Raw genomic sequence first — 20,816 nt, 5'->3', positions numbered from 1 at the left:
TTCCAACCTTGGGAAATAAGAGCTTGTATTTGAGGATTCAGTCCATTTTGGTATAGATTGTTAGCAACTTCTGGTTTAAAAAAAAATGAAACAAGAATTATGATGTACGAGCATGCCCCCCAAAAAACCCTGTCTGAATCTTGAAGTTCAGCAATATCTTCTACTTGGAAATTTTTTTTCCAAGTTTTAAAAAGGGTTAATTTTTAGTGCTTGCTTTTTTAAAACTTTTATTCTACACTTTTAAAAACCCACAATAATTCTCCCTTATATTAAGTTTGAAAAATGTGAAATATGACTTGTTAACCAAATGATTGTTGTACGTTGAAGAGCTCCTGTATCGGGACTTTTAGGCATCTTTTAAATTGGTTAAAAGCCGATTTTCCTTTTTTTCAGGGGATACTATGAAAAAAGAGCTTCCTTTGCTTTGATTATTTAACATACCACAATAGAACTTGCTCACAAAAAAAAAATCTGTCTACATGCTTAATACATGTAAACATTCATTTTCGGATTCCAGTGCTATGTCTCCCTAGATTCTAATTAAATGAGTTTTAAACAGCCTAAAAATATTCTGCAGTAAGTAAAGAAACGTGTCAGAAAGCAAATGAATCCATGCTAAGCACAGTCTCCTTGTCTGTAAGCACGTCCATATGAATCCCATTAGAGGTACACAGAGTACGCTTTTTTGGTAAACATTCATTGTTGGTACACTGGGATAGAGAAGCCTTTTCTTTGCAACTAGAGTTTTAACTTTGTAAACCACTTTCCATTTAATAGCTATATTAAAATCACTCTGTGCTCTTCAGCATGGAAAACCCTGGCATTACTCCATGCAATATAGCAAATTTTCCTTTTTATAAAATTATTACCTGAATACATGATTTTGCTTGTAGACAGAAATTATTTGATCTGAATTTACATGTATAACCTACATTTAGGTCTTCGTTTTTGAACTAAAATACATTTTCTCTCCTATACAAGCACTTAATTATCAAGCTCAGTAAAGTAGTAACTGGGTGAAATTTTTTGGCCTCTGTTATACAGGAGGTCAGACTAGATCTAATGGTCCCTTCTGACCCTAAAGACCTATGACTCTTAGGAAGAGAGGTGAACAAATAAAAAACGAATACCACATAGCGCAAGACAGACTTCAAGAACATTTTAGAACTATGTTTCTTATCCAATTAAAAAAAGTGATTTATCCTCTCAGAAACACATTAGATAGCCAGCTATGACACTAGTAATTGCCAGACACTAAAACTGAATTAGACAAACCAAAAGTTCTGGGACATGCCTGCATACATGTACTGCCTATTACTGCAAATCACAATTATGGCTGGGAACCTGGGATCCAAAGGCAGCAGTTCTACCAGTGAGTTGATACTAAGAGAAGGGCTATGTTAAGTTTATCACAAAAGGATGTTGCTCTTACCATTCCTCACAGCTCAAATAAGTCAAACACCATTTGTTAGTTGATCATTAAGCTCATCCAGACAAATAATTTCTCATTCCCTACCTCAAAATAAATACATAAATAAAAAAGACAAGTGTAGTGGGTGAAGAATGACTACACAATTATAAAGAGGAAACTTTTTTTGGTCATTAACAGATCCCATAAACTGGTCTCTAGTATCAGTCTTTTTTTTTTATTCACACCTCTCACCAGAGAGTTGTCAGCAAAAATCACATGCATCAATCCTTGGGGTTTTTTTGTTTTGTTTTTTTTATCCTAAAGAGCCCTGAAGTTGTTCTCTGCTTATTTATTGTACTACTGTAGCTCCAAGGAGCTCCACTCATGGGCCAGGACCCCATTGTGCTACTGTCTAGCACAATGGGGTCGTGGCCCATGAGTGGAGCTCCTTGGAGCTACAGTAGTACAATAAATAAATAAATTTATAGTCTAGCCTAATTTACCAGTAGTGTCCCCACCCCCACCCTGCCCATCATTCTGCTGCACAACCAGCACCCTGATCACCTTTTGTGGCAGCATCCAGGAGGGAGGGGCGGAAACACATGCCAGCCGTTTTCCTTTGTCACAGGTCACATTCCTCTACACAGCATCACCAATTCGGACAGTTTTCCCTTTCTTTCTGATGGTTGCCTTTTATTGCATTTTTGATCATTGGTTGGGCTACTGAACTCACTTGGACTCTCTGCCAAGCCACAATTCTGTTAAAGTCAGCACTCCTACTATAGATATGAAGATTAATTAGCTGCACACACATTTTCCCCCTGCTCTTCCAACATGTAACATGCTGGTTTTCTTGATTGTTTTCTTGATTCAACATGCCTTCATTTTTTCCCCCACATATTCTCCCTTTTGAAGGTCTCAATCTGCTTTGTCTCTCGTGATAATTGTTCCCTTTGGTCTCTCTCTGGTTTGTTTGCAAGACTTCAATTACCATTCAAGCCCTCCATATTCTCCTCCAGCATAGAAGCCACCTTATATTTTGTATACATTTCACCACCATGGTTGTCTTACATACACAGGAACACTGTACTTAATTCACACCAGCTTTCCCTCTACTGATTATTATTTCATCCTTTAGTACAGATATTGCATCTTGTATTAGGAAATCTCTGTGGTGGTGGCTATATCTGAACTTCTCATTGGAGAGAGAGTTTCCTTACATACTTTTCTCAGATAAATATTTCTGATTTTCTATCATTGAGGACATTCCCTGCCCTAGATATTACTCAAGAAGGAGACTTGCTCATGCAACCACAAATCAGTGCCACTTGCTCCATATTCCTTCACTCTTCCTGCCGCCGTTCAGATCTTCACTTGCTGAACTTCTGAAGCACTGCACCCTGATCCCAAAACATGGACTTCCAAAGTTGAAATTACATCAACTACTAGAAAACTTAATAAACTAACAATTCATAGAATCATAGAATATCAGGGTTGGAAGGGACCTCAGGAGGTCATCTAGTCCAACCCCCTGCTCAAAGCAGGACCAATCCCCAATTAAATCATCCCAGCCAGGGCTTTGTCAAGCCTGACCTTAAAAATATCTAAGGAAGGAGATTCCACCACCTCCCTAGGTAACACATTCCAGTGTTTCACCACCGTCCTAGTGAAAAAGTTTTTCCTAATATCCAACCTAAACCTACCCCACTGCAACTTGAGATCATTACTCCTTGTTCTGTCATCTGCTACCACTGAGAACAGTCCAGATCCATCTTCTTTGGAACCCCCTTTCAGATAGTTGAAAGCAGCTATCAAATCCCCCCTCATTCTTCTCTTCCGCAGACAAAACAATCCCAGTTCCCTCAGCCTCTCCTCATAAGTCATGCGTTCCAGTCCCCTAATCATTTTTGTTGCCCTCCGCTGGACTCTTTCCAATTTTTCCACATCCTTCTTGTAGTGTGGGGCCCAAAACTGGACACAGTACTCCAGATGAGGCCTCACCAATGTCGAATAGAGGGGAACAATCACGTCCCTCGATCTACTGGCAATGCCCCTACGTATACATCCCAAAATGCCATTGGCCTTCTTGGCAACAACAGCACCCTGTTGACTCATATCCAGCTTCTCGTCCACTGTAACCCCTAGGTCCTTTTCTGCACAACTGCTGCCTAGCCATTCGGTCCCTACTCTGTAGTGGTGCTTTGGATTCTTCCGTCTTAAGTGCAGGACTCTGCACTTGTCCTTGCTGAACCTCATCAGATTTCTTTTGGTCCAGTCCTCCAATTTGTGTAGGTCCCTCTGTATCCTATCCCTATCCTCCAGCGTATCTACCTCTCCTCCCAGTTTAGTGTCATCTGCAAACTTGCTGAGGGTGCAATCCACACCATCCTCCAGATCATTTATGAAGATATTGAACAAAACCGGCCACAGGACCGACCCTTGGGGCGCTCCTCTTGATACCGGCTGCCAACTAGACATGGAGCCATTGATCACTACCCGTTGAGCCCGACAATCTAGCCAACTTGCTATCCACCGTATAGTCCATTCATCCAGCCCATACTACTTTAACTTGCTGGCAAGAATACTGTGGGAGACCGTGTCAAAAGCTTTGCTAAAGTCAAGGAACAACATAACATGTCCACCGCTTTCCCCTCATCCACAGAGCCAGTTATCTCGTCATAGAAGGCAATTAGATTAGTCAAGCATGACTTGCCCTTGGTGAATCCATGCTGACTGTTCCTGATCACTTTCCTCTCCTCTAAGTGCTTCAGAATTGATTCCTTGAGGACCTGTTCCATGATTTTTCCAGGGACTGAGGTGAGGCTGACTGACCTGTAGGTCCCAGGATCCTTCTTCTCTTTTTTAAAGATGGGCACTATATTAGCCTTTTTCCAGTCGTCCAGGACTTCCCCGGATCGCCATGAGTTTTCAAAGATAATGGCCAATGGCTCTGCGATCACATCCGCCAACTCCTTTAGCACTCTCGGATGCAGCGCATCCGGCCCCATGGACTTGTGCTCGTCCAGCTTTTCTAAATAGTCCCGAACCACTTCTTTCTCCACAGAGGGCTGGTCACCTCCTCCCCATGCTGTGCTGCCCAGTGCAGTAGTCTGGGAGCTGACCTTGTTCGTGAAGACAGAGGCAAAAAAAGCATTGAGTACATTAGCTTTTTCCACATCCTCTGTCACTAGGTTGCCCCCCTCATTCAGTAAGGGGCCCACACTTTCCTTGACTTTCTTCTTGTTGCTAACGTACCTGAAGAAACCCTTCTTGTTACTCTTAACATCTCTTGCTAGTTGCAACTCCAGGTGGGATTTGGCCTTCCTGATTTCATTCCTGCATCCCCGAGCAATATTTTTATACTCTTCCCTGGTCATTTGTCCAATCTTCCACTTCTTGTAAGTTTCTTTTTTGCGTTCAAGATCAGCAAAGATTTCACTGTTAAGCCAAGCTGGTCGCCTGCCATATTTACTATTCTTTCTACACATCGGGATGGTTTGTCCCTGTAACCTCAATAAAGATTCTTTAAAATACAGCCAGCTCTCCTGGACACCTTTCCCCCTCATGTTATTCTCCCAGGGGATCCTGCCCATCAGTTCCCTGAGGGAGTCAAAGTCTGCTTTTCTGAAGTCCAGGGTCCGTATTCTGCTGCTCGCCTTTCTTCCGTGTCAGGATCCTGAACTCGACCATCTCATGGTCACTGCCTCCCAGGTTCCCATCCACTTTTGCTTCCCCCTACTAATTCTTCCTGGTTTGTGAGGAGCAGGTCAAGAAGAGCTCTGCCCCTAGTTGGTTCCTCCAAGACTTGCACCAGGAAATTGTCCCCTACACTTTCCAAAAACTTCCTGGATTGTCTGTGCACCGCTGTATTGCTCTCCCAGCAGATATTAGGGTGATTGAATTCTCCCATGAGAACCAGGGCCTGCAATCTAGTAACTTCTGTGAGTTGCCAGAAGAAAGCCTCATCCACTTCATCCTCCTGGTCCGGTGGTCTATAGCAGACTCCCACCACGACATCACCCTTGTTGCTCACAATTCTAAACTTAATCCAGAGACTCAGGTTTTTCTGCAGTTTCATACCGGAGCTCTGAGCAGTCATACTGCTCCCTTACATACAGTGCAACTCCCCCACCTTCTCTGCCCTGCCTGTCCTTCCTGAACAGTTTATATCCATCCATGACAGTACTCCAGTCATGTGAGTCATCCCACCAAGTCTCTGTTATTCCAATCACATCATAATTCCTTGACTGTGCCAGGACTTCCAGTTCTCCCTGCTTGTTTCCCAGGCTTCTTGCATTTCTGTATAGGCACTTGAGATAACTCGCTGATCGTCCCGCTTTCTCAGTAGGAGGCAGGAGCCCTGCCCTCTTGCGCACTCCTGATTCCTCCCGCTATCCCACTTCCCCACTTACCTGAGGGCTTTGGTCTCCTACCCCCAGTGAACCTAGTTTAAAGCCCTCCTCACTAGGTTAGCCAGCCTGCTTGCGAAGATGCTCTTCCCGCTCTTCGTTAGGTGGAGCCCATCTCTGCTTAGCACTCCTCCTTCTTGGAACACCATCCCATGATCAAAGAATCCAAAGCCTTCTCTCCGACACCACCTGCGTAGCCATTCGTTAACTTCCACGATTCGATGGTCTCTACCCAGGCCTTTTCCTACCACAGGAAGGCCACTTGCGCCTCAAACTCCTTTATCCTTCTTCCCAGAGCCTCGTAGTCCACAGTGATCCGCTCAAGGTCATTCTTGGCAGCATCATTGGTGCCCACGTGGAGAAGCAGGAAGGGGTAGCGATCCGAGGGCTTGATGAGTCTCGGCAGTCTCTCCATCACATCGTGACTCCTAGCTCCTGGCAAGCAGCAGACTTCTCCGTTTTCCCGGTTGAGGTGGCAGATAGATGACTCAGTCCCCCTGAGGAGAGAGTCCCCGACCACCACCACCCGCCTCCTTCTCTTAGGAGCGGTGGTCGTGGAACCCCCAACCCTAGGACAGTGCATCTCATGCCTTCCAATCGGCGGAGTCTTCTTCTGTTCCCTTCCCTCAGATGGATCATCTAGTCCACTCTCCACATTAGTACCTGTGGAGAGAACATGAAAACAGTTCCTTACCCGTATCTACGTTGCTGGTATATGGACGCTCCCCTTTGTTCTTCTGGAGGTCACATGCTGCCAAATTTCTTCACCGTCCTCCTGTCCCCGCTGCACAGCCTGCTCTGCATCTTCAGAACATTGTGCCCGTAGAAGCATATCCTGACATCTGTCCAGGAAATCTTCAGTTTCTCTTATGCAACGCAGGGTCGATACCTGTTGCTCCAGACCTTGAACCTTCTCTTCCAATATGGAGACTAGCTTGCACTTTGTACAGACAAAGTCGCTTCTGTCCTCTGGAAGAAAGACAAACCTGGCAAATCCAGTGCAGGTCACAACAGCTGAACACCACCCATTCCATATTACCTTCCTTCTACAAGCTCACTCAGGAGTTGTAGTAACTACTCAGAGAAGCTGGCCAGATGTAAGCCTCAGCAGGCTCTCCCCAGGCGAGCTCCCAGGCAAACTCCCTCTGTTAGCCGCTTTGCTGGTTCGCAACTTTTACTTTACAGAGAGAGTCTTCCCAGATCAATGAATGCCCTTCATTTTGAGAAAGTACAGTCCAGGGAACTAGTTTTCTCCCTCTTGTACATTTGTCTGGATATTATAGATAGGAAGTAGCTTCCAAACAATTCCTAGAAAGGGAAAAAACTTCACAACCTAAGCCACAAAACCCCATAGGAAATATAAAAATGGAAATTAGAATTAATGCTAATTTCCTTCCTTCCTTAATTTAAATTGAGGGAAGATGGAATGGCCAAATGCTGCATAACCCAAGGATAGAATGTCATTACTGTACTATTTGGTGAAGTAATTGCAAACTTCCAGTTGTCAAATGGCAAGTCTCCTTGTACGAAGCTCTAGATTTCACAGCCCAAGCCTTTGAGGAGCACCTTCTGAAATGCACTTTGATGTATCCATAAGCCTTACTAGATGTTCTACATGCTTGATATATATGAATTAGTCCATTCAGAGAGACTGAGCCCTTCAAGCATTTAAGATCCCCATGAACAAACAAGAAGATATCCAATTCTCTCCACTCAAGTGTAGAAAGACATCACAAGCTGATTCCAAATCCAAAGTGTGAAACTGTATGTTGGTTGTGTACCAGTTAGAACCTGGAACAAACTTCCCAAGGAAAAACTCAATATACGCTTCCTTAACAGACAGAACTCCCAACACTCTCCCCTTGTGACATCATTTCTATAAGGAAGGGAAGGGAACAAAAATATGACAAAGCACCCTCTTGAAGATTACAGAGATATTTTGAAGATCTGCAGAATCAGGATAAAGTGCAGGAGTCCCACTGGAAGTCTCAACTATGTAATAGCTCTGAAAAAAAGATGTGGGAAGAGTACAAAAAAATCTTGAATAATAAACCAGAGGGTAGAAAAACTGAACCTTTAGATAAGAGGAAGTTACTGATCTGCAACTGATGATTCTTCGAGATGTGTAGTCCCTATTTGTATTCCACTGTGGGCTACATGCATGCGCACTATACACCCAGAGTTGGAAAATTTGGAAGTAGGATCAATTGGTCCCCTTTAGGGTATGGGGGGACTCATCCATCTTTTGGCTGAATTGTTGCAATTCACCAGAGGAGAGGACCTCAATGGTATTCTGGGTCTCCCTAGGGAACCCTGATGCATGGAGCCATGACTCCGTGCACATAACAACAGCAGTAACCATAGCTCTAGAGGAGGTAACAGAGTTGTCAACCGCAGACTGGAGCATGGTCTTGGTTATCCCTCTGCCTTGATCTATCAGAGCTTAGAAAGGAGCTGTGTCCTGTTGCAGATGCCGGTCAGTAATCTTAGCAAACTTGGCATAGTTCAGGAAGTTGTATTTAGCTATAGTGCCTGGTAATTGGCTACCCTGAACTGGAGGCTAAATGACAAAACTTTCTCCCCAACAGGTCCAGACATTTGCCCTCCTTATCCACAGGAGTAGACTGGGGATGTTGCTGTCCAGCCCTTTCAAAAGTGGCCTGAACCAGTAGTAGAGTTGGGAGCAGGTGAGAAAACAAAAATTCTACTGGTGGGCCTGTGAGAGTAGACACTCCCACACCAGAGTTCAACTTCGCAGCAAGAGGCATTCTCCTTGCTGAATCAGGCAGATGTAGAGAGAGGGTTCCCTGGCCTGGGTCTGATTGAGGCTTCATGGCCTTTTCCATGAGGTGTTTCCAGAGACAAAGTTCCCACTCTTTTCAGGTACAGCTGGAGAATGATCAGCAGATACTGCACCTCATCGCCATGTGGGCTTCCCCAAGCCAGTACAGGCAGCACTGGTGGTCATCGCTGACTAAGAAGGATTGTGGGCAAGAAGCACAGAGTTTGAAGCCTGGAGTCCTGGGCATAGTCAGGTACCTGAATGTGATACAAGGGGATGGGTGGAGGGTGTCTCCCAAAGAGACAATCCAAACGCTAAACCAGGGGTCAGCAACCTTTCAGAAGTGGTGTGCCGAGTCTTCATTTATTCACTCTAATTTAAGGTTTCGTGTGCCAGTAATACATTAACATTTTTAGAAGGTCTCTTTCTACAAGTCTATAATATATAACTAAACTATTGTTGTATGTAAAAGTAAATAAGGTTTTTAAAATGTTTAAGCAGCTTCATTTAATATTAAATTAAAATATAGAGCCCCCCAGACCAGTGGCCAGGACTCGGGCAGTGTGAGTGCCACTGAAAATCGGCTCGTATGCTGCCTTTGGCACGCGTGCCATAGGTTGCCTATCCCTGCACTAAACTACATAAGTTGTTAAAACTATTTACAAAGCAAAATCTAAACCTTATCTTGTAGGATGAAGACAAAGCTACCGACACTGAAGGTTCCAACCTAGAACATGCAGCAGTGAGAAGTAACTGGAGAAATTGTCAGTTCACCCTGCCCTTTATCCCTCCAGCCAAAAGTATGAGGACAGCCAGGGCAAAGGCGCAGACAAACAAACTCTACTTTCAAATTCTCTTGCTCTGGGCACACGCATAAACCCACAGTGGGATACAAAAGGAACCATTACTCAATGAAGAACTGAGGTTTAATCCCTTAGGCCTCACATAAGAAACTGAATCTATGACAGGCCTCAGTCTACGTACTAGGTGACAAAGACCCCCACCCCGCAAATCCTTGTATGCTACAACTGTAGGAAATCTCTGAGATTTTGAAATAGGATAGTTAGTTAACAGGAGCATCCATGTAACACTCAAATGTTATGACATTTAAGGTGAATAAGGGGGTACTGATAAAAAGCTAGCTTTTGAAAAACTGGATGCTTCCTGGTTTTGCAGTTTCCATCTTTAAGAGCCTAGTGAATATTAGTCTGTGAAGTCAATATGCTGTAATTAGAATTACACATACTTTAGTCTTTTTTTCCAAGTCATTTCAGAGAATGTATATACCAGCACATACATAAAAAAAGTGAAGATGGACATCTTCTATGTTCATGTATTCCATTAATTGAGAGCAAAATACTAGCCTGCTGTTTTAAGTTACAAATGAGTCTAGATGAGCAAGAAAGCCACAAAGAGACAAACGATCAAACGCGTCCTATTTTAGCTTGCCACTTCCCTGCTGGTAGCATATAAAAATTAAGCCATTTGACCTTGACTCTTGTTTTGCCTGGCATCCATGTAAGCTGTGGTAGAGAGGTTCTGTTTCTCTAAGTATAAAAGGATTCCAGTGGCCCTGTGCTTCAGATTATTGCTGTGTCCTTCCTTGGCAATTTATGTATGCCACCATCATCCAGTTGTTGTTCCTGTTTTGATACAAAAATGTTCCTGGGAATTTTGTGAAGCAGGGCTCAATAGCACTGCTGGTTGCTTCTGAGCAATATCAGATGTAAAAATAAGTTTCCAATGATTATTCACAAAGACAAACTGAAGGATTTAGATGCTGCATTGTTCTTTGGATTTGTGTGAGTATAAAACCAGGACAAGTATGATACGCAAATGCTTGGAAACAATTATTTTAGCATATAATACAATAATTCTCCTGTCATTCTTTGAAGTGTCTTAAAAAAATCCTGAAACATTTTCTGTTCTGAATCTTATTTCTACCACAGATACAGAAAGAACAAAGTGACAAAGGTGAAGGGTCTAAATTCCAAAACCATTTCTTGAGTTATCCAAACTCCCACCATTATATCAAAATGAAACACTTTTGAATGTGAGCTATTGTTTTTTTGTTTTGTTTTAAAACAAGGTTTCATGGTAAGATGGCCCATCATGATCTCAGTGGCAACCTCATTAGATCTCACAACAAGCACAATTCAAGGGAGACCACTGCTAAATTATCTAAATGTATTACAAATGTCAACTTTATAACAAAATGTCAACAGGGGAACTGTTTTCTTGCATTTGTTAATTTAGTGAAATACAGCTAATGTGACATGAAATACTTGAAAGACCTTGCTACTGCCACTCTGTATACACTGAGCTTTAAAATTATGTAGTTCTAGTCTTCCTATGTTAAAGTATGTTTTGTAGTGTTACAAAGCAACCTACTGTTTTGAAGTCAGAATTATTCCAAGCAGCAAGTCATCTGTAACCGTCAAGCAGTTTTCTTTCAATAAGCACTACTCTCTCTCTCTCTCACACACACACACACTATATAAATTATCTTAGCAATCTATGAATCAATCTGTCATTATTATTGGTGCTTCTGATGTCAGGGAAAAGATGACCCTATGAGAACACAAGTCCTATTATTGAAAAGGTTTTTTCTGCAGGATAGGAAAACAAAATTTCACATTTTCAAAAGTATGTAAACAGAAAAGAGTTTTTTGCTTTAATATTTTTTTCTTGGCATCAATACTCTTATGGTTTAGATTTTAATTCAAATACAATAACGAAATGTTAATCGGATCTGAACTACACTCTTCAGACTATATACGGCAAGTAATTTATTGATGAATTCACTTACACTACACTAGTCTGCCAGGGTAATTAAGCAGCAATACTAGGTATTTTTAGGTGAGCTATTTCTATGTACATATAGGATACCTTGGGTCAGGAATTCCCAAGCTGGACACCCATGGTCTTTGGGAATACATATAAAAACACACACTAGAGTGAACTGGAGTGGGTGTGGCCTGCCTAGACTTTCAGTTCTGTTCTGAAGCAAATTGATTCTATGTGATTTACAAGACAGAATTGCTGCAGTTCCTCACATTAATCCATGACCTATCATGAGTGGTTCTCAAACTTTCCTCTAGAGAGATTTTTAAAAAGTTAGAAATATTACTGGCATAAAATTCAATATCCCATCCAACTCCACATCCTCTCCTCATCAAAAACCACCCTCGTTTCATAAAACTACAAGAGAACCATAAAACGTCCTGAATTAAAGGATTAAATTGTAAATCAAATACTAATCTTATGTGAATATATCAGCTGTTTTGATCATACATTTTCCTTTTGCAGTAGCGCTGAATGAAGAACATAGCTGCAACATGTCTAGGCAGATGTGTTTGATTTAAGGTTACTGAATACTGCACCACACTCTTGGTACCCAAGTACCAGGCAAATGGTTATGGAAGGGACACAGGAAACGCAAGTACAATATTGTAATTCAAACTCTGCAACCACCACCACCACCTCTCCCTTTTTAATCTACCTTATCTTTGTCCTCAACAACATCTGCCAGCACATCATCTGGGTCCAGGATCCCCCCATCTGTGTACTCGAGGTGGTGAATGTTCACCCAGTAAGCAGGGTCCTGCGGAACAACAATAAAAAAAACAAGGTATTTTGTCAAACCAAACTTCAGCTTTTTAGCTCTATCAAGTCAATAAGATTTTTGTATTCCATTTTTACGTCTCTCTCCTTTAGTAAACATCTTTACTAAATATTCCATTTTACACAGACTAGTTCTGGTTGAAGAGTTCAAAGAAACATCTACTGATAAAAATTCACACTATTTGTATGTCAGATTACTACCAGTGGAATAACGTCCAATATGTATATCTGCATTAATTTACTGTACATTTTAATTCTTTACCAAATGTAAATGAGATTAGATAGATTTTATACATTACAAGAAAGAAATGTAAAGAAACCATGATATATCACTGTAAACCACTGTAATTTAAAGAAAATGTGCTGACAACTTGGGGAAAAATTTATATAGTTTTGCAAAACACACACTCGTACCGTACCCCATCTCACCTACACCATCCACCAAGAATTTTCTGCTTACAAAAGACTCTCCCTCAGAGACAACTACTAATGGGATTCACTGAGGCAAAATTCAGAAGACAAGGTCTGTGAATGAGCAAGCTTACTCATGTAATTTGACATGGTGCAACAGGAACCAAGTTTCAGCCCTCTGAAGACAGCACCTTCCCCTCCACATCTTTAACAGAACACTACACAATGCTTCCCCTGAAGCCAATGGCACAATTATCAACTTGGGGGGAGGGATAGCTTAGTGGTTTGAGCATTGGCCTGCTAAACCCAGGGTTGTGAGCTCAATCCTTGAGGGTGCCATTTAGGGATCTGGGGCAAAAATTGGTGATTGGTCCTGCTTTGGGCAGGGGGTTGGACTAGATGACCTCCTGAGGTCCCTTCCAACCCCGATATTCTATGAACTTCAATGGAAGAAGGTTTGGAATTGCTTACTAAAGAATTTCAAGTGTCATTTCTGAGGTTAAGCACTGAACCAGAATTAATCATCAATAATGTTGGCAGACGTAGTGCGGGCCTGGAACTCCTCTCTGTAGCAAGCTAAAAAAAGGACAAACCTGCTTAGTTAAATTATGCCATTCTACCCTTAAGTTACCCCACTGAATTTGAATAAAGTAGTTCATAATTAAATCCACATCTTAGAAGACTGGGCAATTTTAAATCCATGGGGAAGTTAAAAGCAAAAGCAGCTCCTTTAAGGATGGAACCAGCACTGAGAGCTACCGTCTATCAATAAGGTGCTAAACAGTAAAAATCACAGGCTGAGAAAGAAGCAGTCCAGCCAGGGCTTCCCTTGTACCTCTATAACCTCTTGGATGTTGGTAACGTCAGACTGAGGCCTGATCTACAGTGAAAATTTTGAAATATTGTGGGGGGAAATGCAAGCATGTGCAAGTGTCGTAGCAATACGAACCTAACTCCCAGTATAGCTGCCGACAGGTGGACAGAAGAATGCTTCTGTTGTCATGGTTACCATAGCTCAGGGAGGTAGTATCCCTACACTGAAGTAAAACCCCTTCTGGCTTATGCCAGCATAGCTACGGTGCTCTAACTATTGTGGTTTAGTTCCTATAGTGTAGACACGGCCTGACTTCCCAACTCTGGTCATCAGCTGATTGCTCCAACTTCCTCCCAGCCCCTCAGGACCTATGTGCCCAACCTGACTCTTCTTGCCTTTCACATGCATCACCATTCTTCCTACCTTCTCTACTCCTTTCATTTTCCCCTTCTTTTTTGCTTCTATTAATTCTTCCCCTCCAGCCTTCCCTCTCCATCCCATTTCCTATACTCTTTAAATCTACCCCCGCCCCCGGCACGCACACACACACAAATCACAAAACTGACAAAAGCTACAGGAGGGAAAAAAGAACCGCACTGAACTAACCAGAGGTTTGTCACCCACCATCCTGATTCTTCTGCAATGTAACCATTTCTCCCACCCTCTTGTCTCTATTATGTCTATTTAGATTTTAAGTTCTTTGAAGCAGGGAACATCTCTATAAGTTTGTATAATATCTAGCACAATGAAAACTCAATTTTGGTTGGGGTGCTCTTATGATACTAGCAACAAAATAACACCCTGAAAATTAAGACTGTCCCTCACCATATTTATATAAAGTGATATTTTGTCACAGTTTTCATAAAAACCTGCATATTCTGGCCACCTGAAGAAACCCTACAGCAGATGAGCAAGACACCTTAATGACAGGTTGGTTGACTATATATGGACATTATGGACCAATTTTGACTAGGCCTGTTTTTATCATCTGTACCAAAGCCAAGAAGTGCTAAATGCCTCAAAAAAAATCAGAAGGGGGGTGGGGCATCCGTCCATTACATACTACCACATTGTTTGCACTGCGAAGTTTCCAAGTGAGTCCGTATTCTCTCACGCAGCAAGCATCTCAATTCCCAAAACCCATCCTGCACACAGGATGTCATACCAAAATTATCACTGCAATATAATTTGCACATGGGGACCCAATTTAGTCTGAAATTTGCATGCCAAAAAATAAACTGGGTACAACATGACCCAATGCCCAAAAGGGGAGAAGAGGGAAAATTAAACCCGTAAGTTTCAAACAGTCATAAAAGTGAAAAGAGGTCCCAACCCTGACTCTCTCTCTCTCTCTCTCTCTCACACACACACACACACACACTTACTTCAGAGCTTTAGCAAATAATCCTCCACAGAAACTCTCTGATAAAACCCAAACATCTACTGGGAAGCCAGCCAATTCCACCCTGCCATAGGTAACGTTTAAACAAGTCATTTTTCCCTAGCAACCTTGTCTATCTTCTCTTTACCTACAAGTTGTACACTGAGCTAATTTTATACTAACAAAAGGAAGTTTACAAACCAGTAAAAAGGGTTTCCATAAGAACACTTAATAGGCAAGTTTACTTCCCATTATAGTCTCAATAGCTAATTATCTTTACTACCACATGCCATTTTAAATGAAATTGAGTATTTGGTACAGCTCTCAAAGAGAATTTTCACATATGTTAATATCCGATTGCCTGAGCAAAAATTCATTTCACCTTTTTTCTGTACTTAAACCTCAATCTATACAATTTTCACGTATATTTGGCCCAATCTTAGTTCCAGGTTAATGCAGTCAATCTCCCATCTTCAGTTGCAGGGTAATATGATACAATACATTAGCATGCTCACTACGGTCAAGGTATCCTCTCTCTCAGTCCAGTGACTCCCACATGTTGACCACTAGCCATATACTCAATATTATGTCTTGTTCTTCCTTGATTAGGTGTTTGTAAGGTGCAGTGTGGCTTAACAAGCTAATAATTCAGTAAAAATATCTTTATTTGCAAAACTCCTGTATATTCTGGGAATTTGGCAGAGTTTTCATCCTCCAGTGTTGCATTGAAACCACTCTCCAAAATTGTTCATCTTAAATATCAAAACGCTTGAATGACAAAAATCTACTAAAAAATATAAATACTGGTTTTGTCTTTGCATAATGATGAAATTCAGTCTATTAATTACCTTAGTCTGAATTTCAGACCACTATTACACCTCAAAACATTACTTTTTAAAGCCAAGAATTCAACTGTTTTGAGCATTTTCAATGTGCCTACCAGATTCTGAGATTTAAAAAAAAAAAAAAAAAAAAAAAAAAAAGTCAAAGCAGAAACGATTTAGGAAGAAAAGCTGTGTGGTCCTAAAGAATGCAACATGCTGCCCAAAATACAAGACCAAAAAGCCACCCCCACATGCCATAATGGAAAGAGGAAAGTGATCAGGAACAGCCAGCATGGATTCACCAAGGGAAGGTCATGCCTGACTAATCTAATTGCCTTTTATCATGAGATTACTGGTTCTGTGGATGAAGGGAAAGCAGTGGATGTATTGTTTCTTGACTTTAGCAAAGCTTTTGACACGGTCTCCCACAGTATTCTTGACAGCAAGTTAAGGAAGTATGGGCTGGATGAATGCACTATAGGGTGGGTAGAAAGCTGGCTAGATTGTCGGGCTCAACGGGTAGTGATCAATGGCTCCATGTCTAGTTGGCAGCCGGTGTCAAGTGGAGTGCCCCAGGGGTCAGTCCTGGGGCCAGTTTTGTTCAATATCTTCATAAATGATCTGGAGGATGGTGTGGATTGCACTCTCAGCAAATTTGCGGACGATACTAAACTGGGAGGAGTGGTAGATACGCTGTAGGGGAGGGATAGGATACAGAAGGACCTAGACAAATTGGAGGATTGGGCCAAAAGAAATCTGATGAGGTTCAATAAGGATAAGTGCAGGGTCCTGCACTTAGGACGGAAGAATCCAATGCACCGCTACAGACTAGGGACCGAATGGCTAGGCAGCAGTTCTGCGGAAAAGGACCTAGGGGTGACAGTGGACGAGAAGCTGGATATGAGTCAGCAGTGTGCCCTTGTTGCCAAGAAGGCCAATGGCATTTTGGGATGTATAAGTAGGGGCACAGCGAGCAGATCGAGGGAGGTGATCGTTCCCCTCTATTCGACATTGGTGAGGCCTCATCTGGAGTACTGTGTCCAGTTTTGGGCCCCACACTACAAGAAGGATGTGGATAAATTGGAGAGAGTCCAGCGAAGGGCAACAAAAATGATTAGGGGTCTAGAACACATGACTTATGAGGAGAGGCTGAGGGAGCTGGGATTGTTTAGCCTGCAGAAGAGAAGAATGAGGGGGGATTTGATAGCTGCTTTCAACTACCTGAAAGGGGGTTCCAAAGAGGATGGCTCTAGACTGTTCTCAATGGTAGCAGATGACAGAACGAGGAATAATGGCCTCAACTTGCAGTGGGGGAGGTTTAGATTGGATATTAGGAAAAACTTTTTCACTAAGAGGGTGGTGAAACACTGGAATGCGTTGCCTAGGGAGGTGGTGGAATCTCCTTCCTTGGAAGTTTTCAAGGTCAGGCTTGACAAAGCCCTGGCTGGGATGATTTAACTGGGAATTGGTCCTGCTTCGAGCAGGGGGTTGGACTAGATGACCTTCAGGGGTCCCTTCCAACCCTGATATTCTATGATTCTATGATAATAAAGTCTTAACTTTTCTGTAACCTGGGACCACAAAAAAGAACCCAGTAACAGAACGCTTGTGTGGGTGGCCATAAGTAAGAGAAAGCAAAATCCTGCACGAGTTTGATGCATCAGAGTTTAATTTTCCCCACAAGCATCCTAAGACAAAACACTGCCAATATAAAATTTAGCTTCTCATTCTCATAAACAAGATATAAAAAAAAAAAATAAAGACATTCAAGAGTCACTTTAACAGACTCTTCTGTATTCACATGTGTGAGCATAAGGAATTGTTAAGATTTACACGAAAATAAAAAGATGAGCAACTAAACAACATTAGCAGAAAAAATAATAATTTTTTGATTATTGGGCCAACAGGCCGAAAGCCAGTTCCCCGAAGGTTCACAACTAGGTCTCAGTGGTAAGGTCATTCTGAGTTGGCATGGAAGAAGAGGCACATGCTATGGAACCGGCAGATGCCCCTCCTCTGAAATTATTGTACACCTGCATGAAAACAGTTTTGGATTTTGTAAAGGGGTTGAGTAATGGCTCGTCTACACTGCCCTCCAGTCTGAACCAAGAGATTTGTACTAAACTGCTGCACTGTAACCCCCGTGTGAACACTGCAAGCACGAACTAAAAGATTCCTTGTTTGCATTAACATCATAGGTGCTGGAACTAACGGTGTGGAGGGTGCTGCAGCACCACCTGTCTTGAAGTGGTTTCCATTATATACAGGGTTTACAGTTTGATTCCATAAGCAACGAGTTATATGGGCCTGTGGTGCCTGTGCTCCAACAATATTTAGGAACGTGGGCCCAGCTCCACCACTGTTCGGGCTTACTACGCTTCGGGGAGCCCCACTCTTCAGGGGGACACGGGGTCCTGGATGTCCTGGGAGGTTAGTGGGGGGCCTGGTGCCAGCAGTAGCAACCCCAGCCCTCTCCTGCTCCACCCCCTCCCCAACCCTATTCCATCCCTTCCCCCAAGCCTCCACCCCGCCTCTTTCCAGTTTCCGGTCGCCGAGCAACACTGCTGCCAGCACCAGGCCCCCTGCTAACCTCCCAGGCCACCTTGGACCACATGTTGTTGGATCATATTAAAGTAGTTCTGTATTAAAATCACAAATGAGTTTGATTCCCCATAATTAGTAATACCCTGGAATTTAAACTAAGAGGTCTCTTGCTTTTTGGTACTGTTTCTCTCCCTCTATGTGTGAAACTTGCAAGCTGCTAATTGTGTTAGTACATTCTAAGACAGAGTCTCTTCTCAAAGCAATTCTTTGTAATAACAACTACTCACACAGAGAGAGACTCAAAGCAATACTCTGTAAGAACAGAAACAGCACCCAGAGACTCCCCGCCCTTTTGGTGTATTCATCTCGCTTTGTTAACAATTGTGATTAAAATAGAGATAGAGGATGTATGTGGATGGATGCTTGGTGTGAATAACAACTGAATGATAAGGGAGGCGCCAGCCTAAGAATCCAGTGTCCATCGGCTGAAGAAGGCGTCAAGTGGAAATAACCAGAGGACCCCCGGAGGGCAGACTGGAATCCACCCAACAGCCTCAAGAATGGGAGAACCATAGCCTTAATCATTAGAGCAAAGAGATTTAGGGTAGGTGTAGATACGAGACCTTTTCCCAGAGGTAATTGTAAACAGGAGTGAAATGCTGTAGCAGATATGTGAGGGACCTGGCAGGCCTTTACAAGTTGAGCAAGCCATAGTATGTGTGAATTCAGAGGTGACTACATTCATACGCAAGCAGGGAGGTTTGGTGATTACCCACCAAAAAATATTTGGTGCCCAAGTTTGCAGAGAAGATGGGGAACACTTCTTTCATCAGGGAGTGGATATATATGTTGGCTGATATCAGAAATGGAGTTAACTATTTGCAAACTCAGAAGGAGGTGAAGGGCAAGCAGACAAGATAATTGCTGACACCTTCTGTTGTCAGGTGTACAAGGCAGTGGGGCTCCAATTCCTTGGTAAACCAGAATTAGAAGCTGTCAGGGTTCCTTCCCCACTCTGAACTCTAGGGTACAGATGTGAAGACCTGCATGAAAGACCCCCTAAGCTTATTCTTACCAGCTTAGGTTAGAAACTGCCCCAAGGTACAAACTTTGCCTGGTCCTTGAAGAGTATGCTGCCAGCACCAAGCATTTTAAACAAAGAACAGGGAAAGACCACTTGGAGACATCTTCCCCCAAAATATCCCCCCAAGTCCTACACACCCCCTTTCCTGGGGATGCTTGAAAATAATATCCTAACCAACTGGTTACAAAAATCAAAGACCCAAACCCCTGGATCTTGGAACAATGGAAAAATCAGTCAGGTTCTTAAAAGAAGGATTTTATTTAAAAAAAAAAAATGGTAAAAATCATCTCTGTAAAATCAGGATGGAAAATACTTTACAGGGTATTCAGATTCAAACACAGAGGATCCCCCTCTGGGCAAAACCTTAAAGTTACAGAAAACAGGAATAAACCTCCCTCTTAACACAGGGAAAATTCACATAAAACAAAAGAAACTAATCCGCCTTGCCTGGCTTACCTATACTGGTTGCAATATTGGAGACTTGGATTAGGATGGGTTGGAGAAGAGTGATTTCTGTCAGGCCTCTCTCAGTCCCAAGAGAGAACAACCATGTAAACAGAGCACAAAACAAAAGCCTTCACCACTCCCCAGCAAGATTTGAAAGTATCTTTTCCCCTTATTGGTCCTTTGGGTCAGATGCTAGCCAGTTTAGCTGAGCTTCTTAACCCTTTACAGGTAACAGGATGTTGCCTCTGGCCAGGAAGGATTTTATAGCACTGTATACAGAAAGGTGGTTACCCTTCCCTTTATATTTATGACAGAAGCTGAATTAGGTGAAGCCATTCCCTAAAGAAGCTGGTGGATGGGGCTCAGGCTACAGCAAGGACACAGCCCCCTTTTCCCCAACCCTTTCACCCACACCACAATGGGCTGCTAAGCAGCCCTTCTACAAGGTTGAACAGGTCAGTAAATGAAACAGGACCTTTTCATTGTTTGAGTTACTGACAGATCGTTCCAAACAAGTCGATGCAGTTGTGGCCTAGTTAATCCACATCCCTTGCCTCTTGTATTTCTGGCTGCATGTCCAGCACAATTGCCTTGTTTGGTTTTTTGGCTTTTTTTTTTTTTAAATGTACTAAATTGGAGTTTACAGAAGAGGTTGTTGTTGTTTGAAAGTGAAACTTCACGTGGGGATCCAAAGGTTCTGAATATTACCATTTTTTATATGCATTGTTGTAGCTGCGTTGGTCTGAGGAGATGAGAGACCAGGTGGGTGAGGTAATATGTAAACAGACCTCTCAGAGTAGAGTTATTGTGTTATAATTCGAAATACAGCCGTGGGTCACCCCATTCCAAAACCACTCACTAAGATTTAGTAATGGTCTGTCCCAGTGGTGATATAATTTACTTGGCGGGGGGAGGGGTGGTAGAACAGAAGTTTCACCAGGATAAAAGGTCATTTAATGGTAGCCAAGATACAACAACTGGTGTCCAAAAAACCCACAAAAACAAAAAAAGATTTCATTTAAATTGGAACAAATGGAACTGGATTCCACCTGGATTCATTAAATTGACGAAGAATATATATAATA

General features: G+C 42.5%; 1 protein-coding gene across 3 annotated transcripts in view; it reads right to left on the bottom strand.

Moving 5' to 3' along the window:
- PARD3B (par-3 family cell polarity regulator beta) overlaps positions 1-20,816 on the bottom strand; it is a 615,914-nt gene that overhangs the window by 565,523 nt on the left and 29,575 nt on the right. For all 3 annotated transcript variants that reach the window (XM_077830252.1, XM_077830251.1, XM_077830253.1), the window contains one exon: positions 12,105-12,206. In XM_077830252.1, the coding sequence (XP_077686378.1) occupies positions 12,105-12,206 (102 nt within the window). The remainder of the gene's footprint in view (positions 1-12,104; positions 12,207-20,816) is intronic.

This window comes from Eretmochelys imbricata, chromosome 11 (assembly GCF_965152235.1).
Source record: "Eretmochelys imbricata isolate rEreImb1 chromosome 11, rEreImb1.hap1, whole genome shotgun sequence".
Taxonomy (NCBI): Eukaryota; Metazoa; Chordata; order Testudines; family Cheloniidae; genus Eretmochelys; species Eretmochelys imbricata.
This window is presented reverse-complemented; position numbering and strand designations above follow the sequence as displayed.